At 42.1% G+C, this 20,266-nt stretch overlaps 1 protein-coding gene across 6 annotated transcripts in view; it reads left to right on the top strand.

Annotated features, from left to right (window-relative positions):
• PAQR3 (progestin and adipoQ receptor family member 3) overlaps positions 2,105 to 20,266 on the top strand; it is a 31,808-nt gene continuing 13,646 nt past the window's right edge. For all 6 annotated transcript variants that reach the window (XR_001918206.1, XR_001918207.1, XR_001918208.1 and 3 more), the window contains exons 1-5: positions 2,105 to 2,488; positions 7,965 to 8,127; positions 13,349 to 13,504; positions 16,620 to 16,817; positions 19,066 to 19,156. Coding sequence is in view for 3 of the 6 variants with exons in the window: in XM_018049631.1 (XP_017905120.1) it covers positions 2,304 to 2,488; positions 7,965 to 8,127; positions 13,349 to 13,504; positions 16,620 to 16,817; positions 19,066 to 19,156 (793 nt within the window). In the remaining 3 variants the exon portion in view is untranslated. The remainder of the gene's footprint in view (positions 2,489 to 7,964; positions 8,128 to 13,348; positions 13,505 to 16,619; positions 16,818 to 19,065; positions 19,157 to 20,266) is intronic.

Below are 20,266 nucleotides of genomic sequence, written 5' to 3'. Positions count from 1 at the left end.
CTTTTTCTCTCTAGGATTCAGACACAGATTGTTGTATACCTATCTTTTCATATTTGTCCATTCATTTCAAAAGTGGGGGGTTAAGTATTTAGTGTTAAAGAAGGCTTAATTTAAAAATCAAAACACATAAATATTTCTTTAGAGAGAACTGACATGAGTTATAAATATTGAAGTCAGTCCAGAAGTCATTTTGCAGCAGGTCTCATGACAATCAAAGTAGCTTCCATTCTTAGTTTTTCTCTCCAGTGGTCCCTCTATTACCATGTACAGTCCTCTGCCTCTGATGATCTCTGGGCATCTTCCTACTTCTGTGTCAAATACTGGGCTGGAAACACTCTTCCCACATCTCCAGGCCAAATTCCCAAGAAAGAAACTGATTGAAGAAAGCTAATTACCATGCCACTTGCATGGACATTTGTGTTATGACACCTCATGGGCCACTGATCCACCTTTGGGTCAGCTGTGGCCACATGGTAATCTCACGTGACACCAGCATGAATACATTCAGAAGAGCCTCCCAGAAGCGGGGCGAGAGGAGAGATGGTTGGATGGCATTACTGATTCAATGGACATGAGTTTGAGCAAGTTCCATGATATGGTGAAGGATAGGGAAGGCTTGTGGGCTACAGTTCACAGGGTTGCAAAGAGTCAGATGCAACTTAGCAACTGAATAGCAACAATACACAGAAAACTTCAGCAGAGCTAAGGTGCTGGCCACACAGTAAGTTTTTAAATATTAGTTTTAGCTTCATGGCTTAAAGAAGATTCTCAACATTTCCTTTTACACAATGTTTAAGTCCATTTAGGATTTATCTAAATTCTTCTAGTTTTATCTAGAAGATCTTCCCTTGAACCCTAATAATAGATAAAGATTGTTGGGGCTAACAATATGTTTGGCAGTTTTCTAAGACTGTTTTATGGATTCACTGATTTAACCCTCACAACACAAAGTTCTGTTATTATCCCTATTTTACTAGTAAGAAAACTGAGACACAAAAAGGTTAAATACTTGTACAAGGACACATAGCTAGTAAATGGCTGAATTCAAACTCAGGTAGTTTAGAAAGGCTTCAAAGCCTGGCTCCTCCGTCCATGGGATTCTCCAGGCAAGAGTACTGGAGTGGGGTGTCACTGCCTTCTCCAAAGTAAACCATACTGAATCTCAAACATCAACTAATACTACTTGCACAATAACAATACACAAATAATTGGCATCATGAGTGACTGTTACCATAGCAAAACACAGGCTAAGGATTCTACAAACATGGACGCAAAACTGACGTTCTCCCCAGCTGCCATTATGACTAAACGTCTACATTATAATTCGAAGTCTGTGACGAAGATATAACATTTGCTCTAAGCATTGTATAAGCTACACCCCAAGTTTTGATATATTCCACCTTTTATCACTCATTTCACTAGATTTTCTCATTTCCATTGCAATTTCTTCATCAACCCACTAAATATTTAGAAGCGTTTGTTTCAATTCCAGACATTTGGGGATTTTCCGTTTTCTTGTTAATTTCTAATTTAAGTCTGTCATGGTCAGAGAAAATACTCAGTGGGTTTGGCGCTTTGAATGTGTTAGGGCTTTCTTTACGGCTCAGTGTATGCTCGATTTTGGTAAAATTCTATGTATATCAGATTTCTCTATTTCCAACTACTTCAAAAGACTGACCTTAGCCGAGAAAACCTCGAAGGTCCCTTCTGACACCAAGTGTGTGAGATTCCAAGAATAAAGTAACCGGTAAGAGTTACTTCTAGTTCTTATTTTCCTTCCAGTTAGTCTTTTCTATTTGATTTTCAGAATGAAACACGTATTGCTTCTAATTAAACACAGAATAAGAAAAAACCCGCTGTACTTGCTATACAGTTTCGCACTCTTGTCATCCATAAGTATTCGCCGCCCGCCGCCCCTAGGCGCTCTGGTAGCGGACCTCCTGCGGAGACCCGCCTCCCAGGCACACAGGCGCGCCCGCGTGGACCCCGGCCCCGCCCCCTCCCCTTCATAACCACGCCCCCTCCTGTCGCCAACCACTCCGATCGTAGCCAGGGCCGAGGGGTGGAGCCCGCAGCCGCGTGCTGACGTCAGAGAGGACTGCGACGCCGCCCGGTCCGCCGGGGTGCTGACGGCTGTGTACGCTCAGTTCGCGGAGCCGGGCCTGGGCAGCGGCGGGGCGGTAGGACTTCGTGCGGCGTCCGCTGGCTCCGGGGCGGGGGCTGCGGCGGCGGCGAAGCCCCCTCCCCGGGGAAGCGGGGCCTGGGTGGGCTCCCCGCTTAGGGAGCAGCGGCGGCCGGGAAGGATGCATCAGAAGCTGCTGAAAAGCGCACATTATATCGAGCTGGGCAGCTACCAGTACTGGCCCGTCCTGGTGCCCCGCGGCATCCGCCTCTACACCTACGAGCAGATCCCCGTGTCCCTCAAGGACAACCCGTACATCACCGACGGCTACCGGGCCTACCTGCCTTCCAGGCTGTGTATCAAAAGGTACAGACTGGCCGCCTCCGCTGGGTGCGCCAGGGGGGAGCGCCGGCGGCTCCTCCTCCTCTACACCCTTTTTGTCTGGTCCGCCTGCTGCTTTCCCCGCTGTTCTCCGCGCCCCTTGTTCCCTAGCTGCTCCATCCTTTTCATCCTTTTCTGCCCCCTCTTCTCTCTTCGTGATCTTTCTTTCTCCCCCGCCGGGGTACTTGATCCATGGACTAATGACGGTAACAATGATCATGAAGTCGCTAACTCCAGTGGGGCTTTGCTGTTTACAAAGGGCTCACATCCTTTATTCCATTCGATGTTCATTGGGGGTACATGTTGGAATCGACCCCACCGGCAATGGCGAGGACATACTTGCGCCTATGTATACCTAAGCTTTGTTTATTTTTAAGGCAGCCGTATGGAAATTCAGATGTTTGGGGCCAGATAAATGCCGGTATAATCGGAAACAAGTTCACATTGGCATATAAATTTTTAAAAATTCCTGATTCATGCCTTTAGTAGGTAGTATGGAGCCCCTGACAGTCTCCCTACCAGGTCCTACAGAGGAACGCAGGTATGGCCCTTGTTCTCGGTGAATCTACTGAACTCTAGCCTGGATGACACACATTAAAGAGCTAATTACACTATTACGTAATAACCATTGTGAAAAACGATGTGTGGGAAAAGCACTATAGCAAAGGGGGCCTGTAAGGGGGTGCTGCCCTCCATTAGAGCACTGTAGAAACATCTTTAAAAAAGGAAGTTCTTCATCATCTACGTTCTTAAAATTGAGTCCCTTGAAAGCCTGGGTTTAAAAAGAAAACAAAACTGAAAAATTAGTGTTCTAGTTCTTAAACTAGATATCTGTTAAAACTCACTTGCCTGCATGCTCAGTCTTTAAGTCATATACAACTCTTTTTCGACCTTATGGACTGTAGCCCACCAGGCTCCTCTGTCCATGGAATTCTCCAGGCAAGAATACTGGAGTGGGTTGTCATTTCCTTCTCCAGGAGAGCCTTCCTGACCCAGGGATCAAACCTCCATCTCCTGCATTGGCAGGCAGATTCTTTACCACTGAGCCACCTGGGAAGCCCCAAAACTCACTATATGTACTTAATTGCAGGACCCCACTTTAAGAGAATTGAGATACTGATGTTGGTTAGCTCTAGGTCAGTGTAGTGACAAACCCCACTGCTGGAATGTGAGCTATTGAGTTGCTCAAGCAGCAACCACGTGTTTGATTCTTGATCTTCTTTTTGGTACCGTCTTTCCACTGTTCCTTCACCCTGCCTGCCTTTGAAGTACTTCTCTAACTCAGAGTCACAAGGTGACATCACTGTCCATCTCTGCTTGGCTTCAGTGAATGGCCCACGGCATTTGACAGTTTGATTCGTGAGTGCCATTTCCTCCCCATCACCTTCTTTGCATAAGTTATTACACAAGAAATCAGAGCTAGCTCCTGCTGTGGATGTGAAGTTCCACATGGATAAAGCGGGTAATGAATTATCTTAAATAATAGCTTTAAACCCACCTCTGCATTCTGATGTTAGGGTCCAAATCTCATAGATCAAGGAGTGAAAATACAGTGCTCTAGATCTCAGGCCATTGAGTGAAAAAGACGTGAGTATGCAGATCTGCCACTTCACAGCTGTGGGACCTTAAACAAAAGTTAACCTCTCTCTGCCTTATTCTCCTCATTTGTAAGAATGAGGGTAATTACAGTATCTGCTTCAGAAAGTAGTGAGGACTAAACGAGTCCTTGTGTATGTAAATACTACACCCAGCCTGGCACATAATAAACACTCAGTAAATGGTGACTTGTTAACACCATGATCTTTTAATTTGAAGCCGGATAGATGCTGATGAAGAAATATATTGTTGATTTTGCAGCTGATCGGAGTATATGTCTAACTTCTCATTGATTAAAAGTAGATCCCCTCCTAGGGATATTCTTCTAAGTGCCCTTCCTACCAGCTTGGTGTTTCCAGGTTCCGCTTTTGCCCTCTCTTCTTTTAGCTGCCTAGAGGGCCAGCTGTATGTCTATATCTATATAGATACTGATATCTATATCTTAGGTGTAAGGAGAGGTTTTGTGTGTCACAGCTGTTCTGCCAGTACTCTGTTAGTTGGAAGGAACGTGCCATGATTGTGCCTCTCTGCTCGCTTAACCAGGTTACACTGGGTTTCACCACATGAAAAGTTCTGAGGTAACGGATGTGTACTGGCTGTCAAACAGTCCTGGGCTTAGATATGTTTCCTCACATTCCTGCATCTCTTCTGCCCGTCCCCAGTGTAAGCAGTGTTTATACTTGGAGCTTGTACAGGATAAAGCCTGACATTAATGATACGAGATCCGCTCTATCCTTGATGATCATTTGATTGTGTGAGACTCCACTGTGTTTATGGCATGGGAATATGGGAACCATGGTGACTGCTGCAAATTCTGTGTTAAAGTTATACGTTTGCTTGTGTGCTCCCTCATGTCTGACTCTTTGCAACCTCATGGAATGTAGCCTTCCAGCCTCCTCTGTCCTTGGGATTTCCCAGGCAAGGATACTGGAGTGGGTTGCCATTTCTTCCTCCAGGGGATCATCCTGACCCAGGGATGGAACCCAAGTCTCTTGCATTGGCAGGTGGGTTCTTTACCACTGAGCCACCTGGGAAGCCCTATTTAAACTCAAAACCAGTTAGGGCATATTGAAAGAGGGCAAGTAGTACTGATATTAAAAGTTCAGTTCAGTTCAGTCACTCAGTCATGTTTGACTCTGCGACCCCATAAATCGCAGCACACCAGGCTTCCCTGTCCATCACCAGCTCCTGGAATTTACTCAAACTCATGTCCATCGAGTTGGTGATGCCATCCAGCCATTTCATCCTCTGTTGTCCCCTTCTCCTCCTGCCCCCAATCCCTCCCAGCATCAGAGTCTTTTCCAGTGAGTCAACTCTTCGCATGAGGTAGCCAAAGTATTGGAGTTTCAGCTTTAGCATCAGTCCTTCCAAAGAAATCCCAGGACTGATCTCCTTTAGAATGGACTGGTTGGATCTCCTTGCAGTCCAAGGGACTCTCAAAAGTCTTCTCCAACACCATAGTTCAAAAGCATCAATTCTTCGGCGCTCAGCTTTCTTCACAGTCCAACTTGCACATCCATACATGACCACTGGAAAAACCATAGCCTTGACTAGATGGACCTTTGTTGGCAAAGTAATGTCTCTGCTTTTGAATATGCTATCTAGGTTGGTCATAACTTTCCTTCCAAGGAGTAAGCGTCTTAATTTCATGGCTGCAATCCCCATCTGCAGTGATTTGGGAGCCCAAAAAAATAAAGTCTGACACTGTTTCCACTGTTTCCCCATCTATTTCCCATGAAGTGATGGGACCAGATGCCATGATCTTCGTTTTCTGAATGTTAAGCTTTAGGCCAACTTTTTCACTCTCCTCTTTCACTTTCATCAAGAGGCTTTTGAGTTCCTCTTCACTTTCTGCCATAAGGGTGGTGTCATCTGCATATCAGAGGTTATTGATATTTCTCCCAGCAATCTTGATTCCAACTTGTGCTTCATCCAGCCCAGCGTTTCTCTGGATATAAGTTAAATAAGCAAGGTGACAATATACAGTCTTGACGTACTCCTTTTCCTATTTGGAACCCGTCTGTTGTTCCATGTCCAGTTCTAACTGTTGCTTCCTAACCTGCATATAGGTTTCTCAAGAGGCAGGTCAAGTGGTAGGTATTCCCATCCCTTGAAGAATTTTCCACAGTTTATTGTGATCCACACAGTCAAAGGCTTTGGCATAGTCAATAAAGCAGAAATAGATGTTTTTCTGGAACTCTCTTGCTTTTTCCATGATCCAGCGGATGTTGGTAATTTGATCTCTAGTTCCTCTGCCTTTTCTAAATCCAGCTTGAACATCAGGGAATTAATTCATGGTTCACGTATTGCTGAAGCGTGGCTTGGAGAATTTTGAGCATTACTTTACTAGCATGTGAGATGCATGCAATTGTGCGGTAGTTTGAGCATTCTTTGGCATTGCCTTTCTTTGGGATTGGAATGAAAACTGACCTTTTCCAGGCCTGTGGCCACTGCTGAGTTTTCCAAATTTGCTGACATATTGAGTGTAGTACTTTCACAGCATCATCTCTCAGGATTTGAAATAGCTCAACTGGAATTCCATCACCTACACTAGCTTTGTTCATAGTGTTGCTTTCTAAGGCCCATTTAACTTCACATTCCAGGATGTCTGGCTCTAGGTGAGTGATCACACCATCGTGATTATCTGGGTCATGAATATCTTTTTTTGTACAGTTCTTCTGTGTATTCTTGCCACCTCTTCTTAATATCTTCTGCTTCTGTTAGGTCCATACCATTTCTGTCCTTTATCGAGCCCATCTTTGCATGAACTGTTCCCTTGGTATCTCTAATTTTCTTAAAGAGATCTCTACTCTTTCCCATTCTATTGTTTTCCTCTATTTCTTAGCATTGATCACTGAGGAAGGCTTTCTCATCTCTCCTTGCTATTCTTTGGAACTGTGCATTCAGGTGCTTATATCTTTCCTTTATGGCTTCCCTGGGAGCTCAGCTGGTAAAGATATTAAAAGTAACCTCCTGTTATTCCAACAAAGAATAAACTCATGCCGCCTGGAAACTAGTTTGGTTTCAAAACAGCCTCAGCAAAGTTGTTGCAGCATGCCTGTCTTAAAGGACATCTCCGGTGGATCCATTTGTATTTATCCTGCTTATCTCAAGTCCATTTAACTTTGCACTTGCATGTTATATATACTGAAATCAAAGTGTTAGTTGCTCAGTCATGTCCAACTCTTTGTAACTGCATGGACTGTAGCCTGCCAGGTTCCTCTGTCCATGGAATTTTCCAGGCAAGAATACTGGAGTGGGTAGCCATTCCCTTCTCCAGGGCATCTTCCCAACCCAGGGATCGAACCTGGGTCTCTCGCATTGCAGGCAGGTTCTTTACCATCTGAGCCACCAGGGAAACCCAGTGTATACTAAAAAGGTATTTTGAGTGTGCCTAAGCTTAGCAGATTTTCAGATGCCTGTCCTAAATGTCAGACTGTGTTAGCTAGCACCCAGTTTTAATCTGCATGTTTATTTCTGTAGACACGTAGCATCTAATCTGAGCAGGACCCTGTGCTGAGAACAGTGGTATCATAAAGATGAATGGTGCCAGTTGTCAGGGAATTGATATGCTGGAGAATGGGATGGAATTTATACATAAATAACTGAAATGGTAAATATAATGAGAGATGAGAAGGGAAAAAAAAAAAAAAAACTGTAAGATCCCAGGATTGATGAGTTGTGGAAAAACTTAAACTAAATGGTATGTCAAATTTAAAAAGGCTAAGATGGAGTTAAGGGCTTAAAGTAGCAAGTATTAGATAGCGTCTGCCACCAACCAAATTGTCCCTACCCTTATAAATGCCTCCAGTGAGCCAGCAGATCTGAATCTGAGCTGCATGTTTGGTTTTGTTTTTTTTTCCAGTTTGTTCATTTTATCTAATGAGACAGTAAACATCTGGAGTCATTTGCTAGGTTTCTTCCTCTTCTTCACGCTGGGAATATATGACATGACATCTGTGTTACCTTCAGCAAGTGCATCCAGAGAAGATTTTGTAATTTGTTCTATTTGTCTCTTCTGCTTCCAGGTAAGTCTCATTTCACAAGCACTATTGTTGATAAAGAGAACTTTGGTCCCACAGGCTTGGGCAGGTGGCTGTACTCCACACCCACCACTTGCTGCAAAGAGACCCAAAGCAGCATGTAAGCTAGCTTATTCGATTTCCTAATAGAAGCACCCAAAGTATGTTTTTGTGAAAGTGTATTTGAAATCCATGAAGTTTTAAAGATTGAGAAAATTTCTTTCTTTTTTCTTCCTCTCTCTACACATCTGTGCTATAAAATTAATCCAGAGATAGAAATCTCTCATTGTGTTCTATTTGCCAACTGAAGTAGAACCCTGCTGCTAAGTCGCTTCAGTCGTGTCTGACTCTGCGTGACCCCATAGACAGCAGCCCACCAGGCTCCCCTGTCCCTGGGATTCTCCAGGCAAGAATACTGGAGTGGGTTGCCATTTCCTTCTCCAGTGCATGAAAGTGAAAAGTGAAAGTGAAGTCACTCAGTCATGTCTGACTCTTAGCGACCCCATGGACTGCAGCCTTCCAGGCTCCTCCGTCCATGGGATTTTCCAGGCAAGAGTACTGGAGTGGGATGCCATTGCCTTCTCCGGAAGTAGAACCCTACTGAGTGCTTAAAACTTGTTTGGGAACATTTTTCACCTTTATTTATGTGTCTATGACTTTTGTACTTGTTTCCTTATTGTCTTAATTCTGTTGCCTCGTTTTGCTGGTATTAGTCTTTTCTCTCACTTTAATGTTAATTTCCTTTGGGCCTTGTGCACTTTCCTGATTTCAAATACTTTCAGTTTCTTCTCTGTGCCATTTCCCCTATTGACCTAACATGTGTTAGTCCCTCAGCACTTTCACTTTTCTTCAGGAATCTGTAAAAGGGCCTTTAAAAGTTATGTTTAATAATTTTTCAAACAGTTTCTAAAGAAGAAAGCTAATATGGACCAAAATCTAGTTGATATTTTTTAGATTTTTTAAAAAAAAAGCAAAGTACAGATAACCATAAAAATGGAAAGAAAAAAGTACCATCCTTCCTCCCCCAGACATAGGCCAGCACATGCAGCAGTTAACCTGCTGCTGCTCTGAAAGGGGAATCCATAAGTCAACCACACAGCTGTTGCTTTCATTGTGTATTAATCAGTTTCAGGCCTTCATCATCTGACTCAAAACTCTGGACTTAAATGATTAAGAAACACAATGGAAACATCCCCCTCTCCTTTTTCTTCTAATTCTAGTTTCTAGAATAAGATTTTTAATTTCTTTGCGGGAAAGAATACTCTGTATTTTTGTGTCATTATTAGAAAATTATTTTTTCTTTAAGTATTTTTTTTACAGTATATGCATTCTCAGGTTTAATTTTGTCCCGATCGGAGCCTAAACATCTCTTAAAAACCTATCTCCATTTTTAAAATGGAAATGAATCCATTTGCCCATACTTACCTGTCTCAGATGGTAAAGAATCCGGCTGCTATGCAGGGGACCCGACTTTGACCCCTGGGTCAGAAAGATCCCCTGGAGAAAGGAATGGCAACCCACTTCAGTATTCTTGCCTGGAGAATTCCATGCACAGAGGAGCCTGGTGGGCTACAGTCCATGGGGTCTCAGAGTCAGACACGACTGAGTGACACACACCTGGATACTATTGACTGAGATGCTCTTATAATCAATAATCAGAAACTCTGTTTTATGCTCTACTACTAGTCATATGGATACTGTCCCCTATGAGGATCCCACAAGCTTTCCTCTGACCCTCTGCCTGCCCTTTATCCTCCCAGCCACAGCTGATGTTAGTTCAGGGAATGTATGTTTATTTTCATAGTGGTTTAAGAAAGCACTGCATTGTAAAACTGAGAAGATGAAATAATTAAAACACCTGCCAATGAAGAAATGCCTAAAGTGTTAGAGTCACTTGCTCAAGGATGTTCAGTAGGACAGTAAAGTCTGGTTCTGCTAACTGCTAGTGCAATGATCTTTCTGTTACACACAGCACAGCTTGCTGAAGTCACCTGAGCACACCTGCCCTACTTACAAATACCATTTTTGTGATTTTTATGATATTATAACTTGCTCACCCAGTTTCCCCAGATTCTTCGAGTCAGCCGGCAGCATGGTAAATCATCAGTGTATGTATTAATACTGATATATATTTAATTTTTTAAAGATATATAACATTTTTTTTCCTCTATCCTGCACTTTTTAAATGCTCATGCTTTCCTACCAACAAGATTAATAGAGTGCATTCTGAACAGTAGAGTGTAATTTCAGGGGCTTTGCACTTTCCCAGAGATCTTTCTTAGAGAAAAATAAAATTTGAGAATGCCTTTCCCTAGATTCAGTTCCTTAATATTCAGTTCCAGAAATATTTTTTTCATATCTCCTGTCTATATCCAGGCACTAAGCCAGGTATTGGGACTCTGGTGCAGAACAAAACCAGCCTGTCATCAAGATCGAGTCACAGAAGGGAGAGTGAGGCAGGGCATTGAAGCATAAAAAATGTGTGGACCAGCCCAGAAGCAAGAGACAGCTTAGCACTTTCTGGACTTGTAGGTGTTGTTGTTTGTCTACCTAGGTGGAGTGAGATATTCCACAGAAGGAAACTTCCCAGAAAACAGACATTCTCAACATGTCAGATAATTTTTCAGCCGGTTTTTTTTTAAGCAACTCTAACAACATGTCCCTTTCAAAACAGAACATACTTAGTCTAAGTTAGCTTTTCAAACATTCAGATGTCCTCTATGAATACCATTTATTTTATTAATCCTTTCCACTTGAAACTGTAATTTTTCGCTTTCCAGTTTTACTTTCCTTTTCACAATGAAAGTAGCTTTCTTGTTTCTTTTTATTACTATAAGATACGCTCATGTAGAAATTTGAGCAAACAAGTGGTATTTGAAGAAAGTATTATAAAAAGTCATTTGAAATTCCACTTCCACGGTGGACATTTGGGGTGAAATCGCTGCAGATGTTTGTGGGTGCACACGTGCCTCACACTTGCCTGCCTACCTTTCTGTCTCCCCCCTTCTGAACGTCATCGACTCTGCTTACTGTTTGATGTCACTCGGCACTGTGGCAATGAGATCTTTTCCAGTCAGTGAGAAGGTACCCTTTCATGTTCTCTGGATGTATCCTTTTATCTCAAGGATAATAGGAAACATAACTTCTTAAAGTTATGTTTAATTTGCTCAGTGCACTCTGACTTGCAGTTTAGTAGCCAAAGTCACAGAGCTTTAAGGATTTTAGACAGCAGAAGAAGAAATGAGACTCTGGCTAGGAACCTTGTTTTGAGCATTGATATTGAGGCTGTGGGGACTGATTTGTGTGTTGTTGTTTGTTTTTAGTCGCTAAGTTGTGTCCAGCTGTTTGGAACCCATGGACTGTAGCCCGCCAGGCTCCTCTGTCCATGGGATTCTCCAGGCAGGAATACTGGAGTGGGGTGCCGTTGCCTCCTCCAGGGGATCTTCCCGACCCGGGGATCGAAGCCGCATCTCTTACGTCTCCTGCATTGGCAAGCAGGTTCTTTACCACCAGCGCCACCTGGGAAGCCCATAGAATGGCTCCTGCTGCTGAGTCACATCAGTCGTGTCTGACTCTGTGTGACCGCATAGACGGCAGCCCACCAGGCTCCCGTCCCTGGGATTCTCCAGGCAAGAACACTGGAGTGGCTTGCCATTTCCTTCTCCAGCGCATGAAAGTGAAAAGGGAAAGGGAAGTCGCTCAGTCGTGTCCGACTCTTCGAGACCCCATGGACTGCAGCCTACCAGGCTCCTCTGTCCATGGGATTTCCCAGGCAAGAGTACTGGAGTGGGGTGCCATTGCCTTCTCCGATAGAATGGCTAGATGACCGTGTATCTGGCCCATTTTCCCCATCCCCACTGTCCTTGCCTTAGTGTAGGCTCTAGTCATTGTTTCCTAAGGCTAGTGTTGCAGCCTCTCATGTCAACCTTTCTATAAAGGTGCGTTTAAAATAAAATCTTCAGTAGTATCACAGAGTCCATAATACTGAAGTTAAGACTCCTCGATGTATAGGGCTTGTCCTAATCATATCATGAAGAACACCACATGGCATTCATTGCTCAGGGTGTTGTGTTTAATATGCTGCTCTTGCTGTGGACCCACCAGTAACCCTGCGCATACCTTTGTTTCTGTCCTTGATGCACGCCAGAGCAACTGAAGGTGCAGCTCAGGTGGCAGCCCTCTTATAAACTACGGAACTTTCTTCCTCCTACGGCTCCGGCCCTCCAGTGCACACATGCGCCCACAGACCCAGTTCCCGCCCTCCCGTTTTCTAGCTGTGCTCTGCACTGTTGCTACAGGACTTCCAACATCACCATTTGCTCACTTGTCCAAAAAAAATCTCTTTGATAGTAGATAACAACAATGAACAATATACAAATCAGTCCCCACAGCCTTCATCTTTGTATCCCGAGTGCATGACACACAGCTGGTATTTAATGGCTAGAGGGAGTTCAGCTGCAGAAGCCTTATCAATCTTCAGAGCAGCTGATTGAATCAGATAAGCTTTACTCTCAATTTGGCAACATAGAATCAGCATAAGTCACAGTTATTTTTCCTTGAATGCACCAAAGCCATGTTTAACTTTGACTTAAAAGTAAACTCTATACAATGAAGTCTCATACAGGCATAAAAGATCTTAAATTAAGTGAAAAAAACAAATAGAGCAAACTATATGATTTTACCTGATTAATATAAAATGTGTTCTTATATGTGTATATATAGACTTCTGTATCATAGATGTTTGGTATGTTCATTGAAAATGTCTCGACAGACACATAAAAGATATTATCAGTGGCTATCACTGGAGAAGAGATTGACTGGGTGGGGCTTTTTTTTTTTTACATCATCAAATTCCATTTTTTTTTTCATCTTTCTAAGGACATGCCTTACTTCTGTAGTAAGTAGTTTTTAAAAGGAAACTTATTCATGGATCAAAATAAGATGCAATAGATAGATTTCCTTCCATTGTGCTACTCATTTCAGTTGTTTATCTTATAAAATAGCTGTTATTATAGATTTCTTTATGATTTTTGTCTCTGTTTTACCCATGAGGAAACTGAGGCTTAAGAAAATGACATACAACCAGGCACAAAGCCAGAGTCTGTGTCTAGGTCTGTTTGGCTGAAAAACCTGGACTTCACCTGACCACCTCCCTGAATGTCATGCATGAGTTGCTTTTGTCATTTTGTTTGTTTCACTTTGATAAGAGTTGTTTTATTTCCCCTAGGTCTGTATGCTTTGCTCCGTGGGCTATCATCTCTTTTCCTGCCATCGATCAGAAAAAACCTGTCGAAGATGGATGGCATTAGATTATGCAGGAATTTCTATTGGAATACTGGGCTGCTATGTCTCTGGTGTATTTTATGCATTTTATTGTAATAATGTGAGTAACTTAAAAACATTTTACATACTCCCTTTCAGGTGTAGGTCTTTTATCTTTCCATGATTCCCTGGAACTTCTGAGTAGACACATAATTAACTTATCGAAGAAACAGTAAAGTCTAGTGGAGGCATAAACTCATTTTTCAAAAGGGCCCCATGATCTCTAACATCTGTTATTAGCTCCTACTCCTTTTACTGATTTTCCGTGGAAAATATATATATGCTATCTTCTGAAACTTAAGCATTAAATTTTACTATTTCCCCACTAAAACCATATAGCTACCTGAGTCCTCAGATGCACATTACCCATCTTTTATTTTTGTGTTGCTGGAGTTGAAGATCAAGTTAGTGCTGGTCAAAATTATGAAGCTAGGTGCTACTTTCCATTTTCCCTTCTTATCCTTTATTCCTCTCTCAGTGGGAAAAAAAAAAAAGAAAAAGTATATCTCTGAATGTGTTGACCCATATTCTTCTATAAGAAATATATTTTCCTTTCCTTAGTCTTATATTTAGAGTCAGACCTAGAGACAAACCAGATGGGTGGTGAGTGTTTTTAACAAACGTGTCTACTCTGAATTCTAACATATATTGTAGCTCAAATGGTAAAGAATCTGCCTGCAACGCAGGAGACCCGGGTTCAGTCCCTGGGTTGGGAACATCCCCTGTAGAAGGGAATGGCAATCCACTCCAGTATCCTTGCCTGGAGAATCCCATGGACAGAGGAGCCTGACGGACTACAGTCCATGGGGTTGCAAAGAGTCGGACATGACTGAGCAACTAACACTGCTGCTACTACTCTGAATTCTTGACCACTGCTGCTTTCTGAGCCTCAAGTTACAAAAGTCAGTTTTTGCCTTGGGTAAGCAGCATTTGAAACACTGTGATCAAATTATACAGCAGCTGATCTGAATATATTGACCAACTCCCTCCTCTTCTCATGTCTCAGTCAAGAAGGCGAACTGAACCTTCCATCTCAAGACCTCCCATTCAGAAAGTCCTCATTGACCCGCCTCTCTTTTTCTCTTGCCCCCCACCACACCATTTTCTCTTTTTCTTTTATCCTTTTAGTTCCTTCCCTTTCAGAGCCAAAACTGAGCTACTCTGCCAGGAACAGCGGACCTGCTAGTCACAGGATGAGAGTCTGTCCTGTCTGAGCCCTCCCCATGGAATGAGGGTCCAGACCGTATCCCCAGCCTTCACTCCCTGGGAGGGTGGGCTGCAGCACAGGAGACCTCTGATTGTTGGAAATTCTTAAGTAGGATCTTTGTCTCTCCACAATAATAGAGAAAAATGGCAACACTGCTAGAGTGTAAAACTAGCAAAGTGAAAAATCAGAATTTGGTTTGAATGTAAGAACATTATTAATGATAGCCACTTATTCATAAGCCATTTGTTCTTCAGGCCTGATTACATTGGAATGGAAGCATATAATTAAATATATATGCCATTTACCCTGTTGAAAATTGATTTGATTTTAGTAGTAAACTGCCCATATCTGCTCACCTTTCACAACTTACTCGTTTTACATGAAAATGTTGACATCTTTAAAAATAGGCTTTTGAGTATGTAATACTAGAAATTTTTTTGCTTATTCTGTATTTCTCTGAAATCGGTTTTTTTAACTCTTCCCAAGCATATCTGATAATCAAAGAGACTAGTGGGAAAACTGTAAATCTTTTTTCAGAAGAACCAGAACTCCAGGGTAGATTAAAGAGGAAAAAAACAAGAATCTGTTAGAGCTAATACAATCCATAATCATTTAAAGGAAAAATTGTTTTCTTACTTCTGATATCTCATCATTTAACCAAATATTCAGTTGCTCTAATGGCGCTTTACCTTTTAAGGAACACAGGCTGCTTTGAGAATGAGATTGAAAACTGTGGACCCTCCATCCCAGATAATATGCGTTTGGGTGCAGACTGATCAGTCATTTTGACATGTGAGTTTCAGGAAGTTGTAATGGTTCCAGAGAAGTCCTTGGAGCCCAGGTTAAGAATTCTGTCCTAACTGAGTTGTTAGGACAACTAACAGCTTTTGAGCTTCAGGACTAGCTTTTCAACCTCTCATTTAGATACCTAAATATTCTGCAAGTCCTTCACACTTGATATATTTTGAAATGAATGATATTTCATGTTGCACCATTTTCTACCCCCAATACACACACACCCTCCTGCTGGATCACTTTGTTCACTTGCTCCACTAATAGAAGCCATCTGCGTGGCCTTTTCTACAGCAAACAGCTGACCCATCCTCTGCTGCCCTATCCCATAGACAGTCAACCAGTAAAATTTTAGTTTATTTCAAAATGTCTCCTGAATCTGGTGCTCACATCTGTCTTCTTGTTCAGCAACAATCCAAGCTATTTTCTCCTTGAATCAAATATTTAATACCCTTCTAGCTAGCTTCCTGTCACCTCTTTTTTTTTTTTTCTTTACACTGATGTCAGAGTTATTCTAATAAGTTAGTTTGAAAAACAACCACATCACCTTTTTCTTCAAGAGCTCTGCTATTCCCTCAGCACCAGCTTGGAAAAGTGTCTGCCTTTCAGTTCCCTTCACAAAACTTCCTTGCTCCCTTGCGCTTCCTTTTCCTTGAGAACTCCCTCCTCTCACAAGATCTTACATATTCCTCGGGACCCAGGTTAGTTGTCGTTTCCTCTGTGAAGCCTTTTTTAACTCTTCCGGTAGCAATTGCTCCCTCTTCCGTGGTCCTACAACATTCTGTTCATAACTCAACTGCAGTCCTTATCCTTTGATTATAATCAACTCTTTATACGTCCGCCCCCTCATAGCCTGTGAGCTCTCCCACTGAGCTTTGTCCTTGCTGCCACAGGACTTCACTTGCCCCTGGCATATAATAGGTACTCGGGGAATGCTTCTGTGTGAATAAATGTGTTCTTTACCACCTCACTTTGGGATCTGGTTTGTCATCCTAAGAGACCTAACAATTGTATGCAACATGCGTTATTTTAAGGAAGGAAGGTAATCGTGTTTGGAAGTGAAAATACGAAAATAAATACAGTTTGGAATGCGTCCCGTAGAAGCCAAAATCAAAAATTGCTCATTTCCTTCCCTTATTGTCAATGACAATTAAAATGCAATGTCCTTTCTTTCTAGTATTGGCGTCAAGTGTACTTGATCACCGTGCTTGCTATGATCCTGGCCGTGTTCTTTGCTCAGATCCATCCCAGTTACCTCACACAGCAGTGGCAGAGGCTCCGCTCCATCATCTTCTGCTCCGTGTCCGGGTATGGAGTCATCCCTACTCTCCACTGGGTGTGGCTCAATGGAGGAATCGGTGCTCCTATCGTTCAGGTAGGCCGAGTGTGGTCAGTATGTTCCCGTTCTTTTTGTCCTTTTCATTTCATTCCTTTGTGTAAAGTAGTGTACTCCGGCCAAGTGGGTGGGTCTTTGTCATTTGAGGACACATTTATAATGGCATAATGATGCAGTAAGTTTTCATATCTATACATTAATAAATAGATAAAACATACTCTGAGGCATAGTTTCTAACTGCTATTTTCTTCTGAGATGTTTTTCTGTAAGATGATACATTCTTAACTCTCTTTCTGTTCCCCTTGGAATGTAAATATCCAGGTCCTCCCTGTAGAGGAGGACTCCTAAGTTTCCAGCTTTGTCAGCTGGGGCAAGGTTAGTGCCAAGAGAAGCAGCTGATTTGCTTGTTAGTGGAAGGGAAGGAGTTGGGAAGGATTTATTCTTGGGCCTCTTGAGTCTGCAGTACCTGTGGAATGTTAAAGTGGAGATCAGGTGTGGATTTACCTCAGAGATTGAGACTAGTAGTAGAGATTTGAAAATCTCTTGGCAGCTAGAGCCATGGGACTGACTATATTCTACCCCGCAAGGAAAATATATTGAGAAATAAAAGACCATTAGTTGTTATGGGGAGAGCTGGAGTACATTAGGAAGAACCTCAGTGAGAATTCCTCAGCATTCTTGAGAAGGGAGTTAGAAAGAAGACCTAAATTCTTAGAGATTTGTATATAAATGCTCTAGGTATGTGCTAGGGAGTAAACGAGAATTTTTAACATAACTTAATTATGCTGAGAAATCTAGAAGAAATTTCCTGCACTTGTTGCAAAGGTACCTTTGGAATAATGGAGATTTAAATGCAGGTTTTATTCAAAAGAATTATATTTTTTTAGAAGAGGAGAGGCTAATGGTAGGTTATAAGACTAAAAAATTGGGATAAAGATGTGATAGTGGTAATGAGTAACTTCAGTGATCCTGGTATCTGCGAAAACATCAGTTTTGTGACAGTTTTGATGCCCAGAAAATAGAATGGGGAAGTGCCACTCTCTTAATAGATTCAGTCCTAACCAGAAGTGAATAGTTGTTGACATTCAGAAGTGAATGTTTTGGGATGAGGGAAATGCATCTTTTTAAGCTTATCATATGGAGAAGGAATTGGCAACCCACTCCAGTACTCTTGTCTGGGTAATCCCATGGACGGAGGAACATGGTAGGCTACAGTCCATGGGGTTGCAAAGAGTCAGACACAACCGAGCGACTTCACTTTCACTTTCAAGCTTATCATAAGCTTATCTTGTTATTAAAGAAAGAGCACCAGACCTATTAAGCCAGTAGATTATTAAGAAATTCAGAAAAAAAATAAGTGTGGGGGAGGGCAGGGGGACACTTTCCTGTGTTCAGCAGTCTTAAAATAGAAAGATGGCTTAGGAAGACTGGTTCTCTAAGATGGAAATATAACATAAACAGAGATCATCCCAGTACAGAAACAAAGTGAGACTTCCAGAGAAATTCTCCAGTAAGGTCTAGTTTTAAAAAGATGGAGAGAGAGGCGCTTGACCAAAGATGCAAAGCTCCAAACAGCTAATCCTGGAGGTACAGTGGAGCTCTGTTCTAGAATGTTTGTAGAATCTGAGGTTGATTGTCTGAGAACATAGGATTCAGGGGAGAGGGGCTCCATGATGATTCTCAAATATGTGTCCAGGGAAGAAAAGTCATTTGTTTTATTTCTTAAATGGCTTCTTAGTAAATTAGGTTTATAATCAGAATTAGGAACAAGGTGTATAAATTAGAGCTGGCTGATTTTCTTAGGGCAAGGAAAAGCTTTCCAAGAGAACTTTGCACAGTAGTATTCAAGAGAATCATTTATCCAGGATAGTGGAACAGATATCACTGTTGGGCTGAGCCTCTTGGGTCTTTTCCAGCCACAGATCCCTGTTTAGCCTCTTTGCTTATTCAGCTGGTTACTCCATTCCCACATGTATTCTACCCAGGCACCCGTGTTGTAAATGGGAGTTGGCTGCCCTTTGCAGTTTCACCCTGTTGAAGCTTTAGCTGCTGTAGTGCCCTGACCCTTAGGGCAGTCTCTGTGTTCCACTCCTGTGAAACGCTTCCTAAAGTATTTAGAGCTAGGTCTCTATGACTGGAGACTGTCTGTAAGATTTAATAGACTTAAATCCCACCTATGAATTCTAATTCGATGTGTTTAATTATATTAATTAGATTTATAATATTGGTAAGGTGGAAGTTCAGTCACAGTCGGGAGATCTGTGAAAAACTATGTTTTGCTTTTCAGGACTTTGCACCCCGTGTAGTTGTGATGTATGTGATTGCTCTTCTTGCTTTCCTGTTCTACATTTCCAAAGTTCCAGAAAGGTATTTTCCAGGTAGGTATATGTTTTTATAATGGATTTATGACTTTAGTCTAAATAAATGGTGGAGGTATATATGTCAGAGCATCAGAACAGATTTTTTTTCCAATATTACTCATTATAGAATGGTTTTTCTCAAATGTTATCTAAAACTTGAACTCTGATGGCTTTCACAAACTTTTTCTTTCATTGTCACAATAGAAGTTGAGTCCATAGACAGGGTTACCACCATTTCACGTCACCATTTCATCTCACCATTTTAATAGTGAGTTCTCAGCCACTGCTTTTTTGTGGAGCGTTCTGTTCCACAAAAGTTGCTTATGCTTAAAAATTAATTTATATGTGCAAGATTCATAAAACAAACTAGAAACAAAGGAAAATAATAGGATAATGAAAATAAGCCAGGTTTAGGATTACTTCACAACTATCTGTGGTAAGTTTCTATAAAATATATAAGGCCCATCAGTCTGACTTTCAGCTTCCTGGCACCCAGTGGTGAGAGGAAATTAAGGATCTTCATGTCCCCAAGATTTACACAACCCAGGAACTTAAGGAAGATTTCCCTGCCTCAGTTTAGGTAAAAAAACCTTCTGATAGAAAAGAACTAAGAGGACACTGGGTAAAGAGAATAATGTTCGCCAAAGCATGTATTTGCTTGTTTCGGAGCTTCAGCTCTAGAGCCTGATGACTTAGGTTCAAATCCCTGATCAGCCCCTCATTAACTGTATGCACTGAAGTCACACAAGATTTCTCAGACCAGTTTCCTTCTCTGAAACCTGAAGATAAGGCTTTTCTCTTCTGGGTATTAGATGAGAACGTGCACATGAAACATTTAGCTCAGTTCCTCAACAAGTAGTGAGCGCTCAGTAAATCTTAGCAGCTGTAGTTCCAGTGACCCCCGCCCCAGTACATAAATGAAATAAGTGACTTAGGAAGGGACAGAGTGGTGCAAGCGCAGGTGAGCTTTGGCGCCAGTCAAGAATAACAGGAGGCAGAGAGCAGTGGCTTTTCGGTGTGAGGGCTGGAAGTGGGGAGCTGTTTAAGTTCAAATTGAAAATTGTCCTCCTTCTCTCTTGGGTTAAGAACCTCTTCCACGGTGAATTGAAGATAGTGTGCCATTTGCCA

This window comes from Capra hircus, chromosome 6 (genome assembly GCF_001704415.2).
Source record: "Capra hircus breed San Clemente chromosome 6, ASM170441v1, whole genome shotgun sequence".
Taxonomy (NCBI): Eukaryota; Metazoa; Chordata; class Mammalia; order Artiodactyla; family Bovidae; genus Capra; species Capra hircus.
Note: the sequence above shows the minus strand (reverse complement) of the source record. Positions and strands in the feature narration are given on the sequence as shown.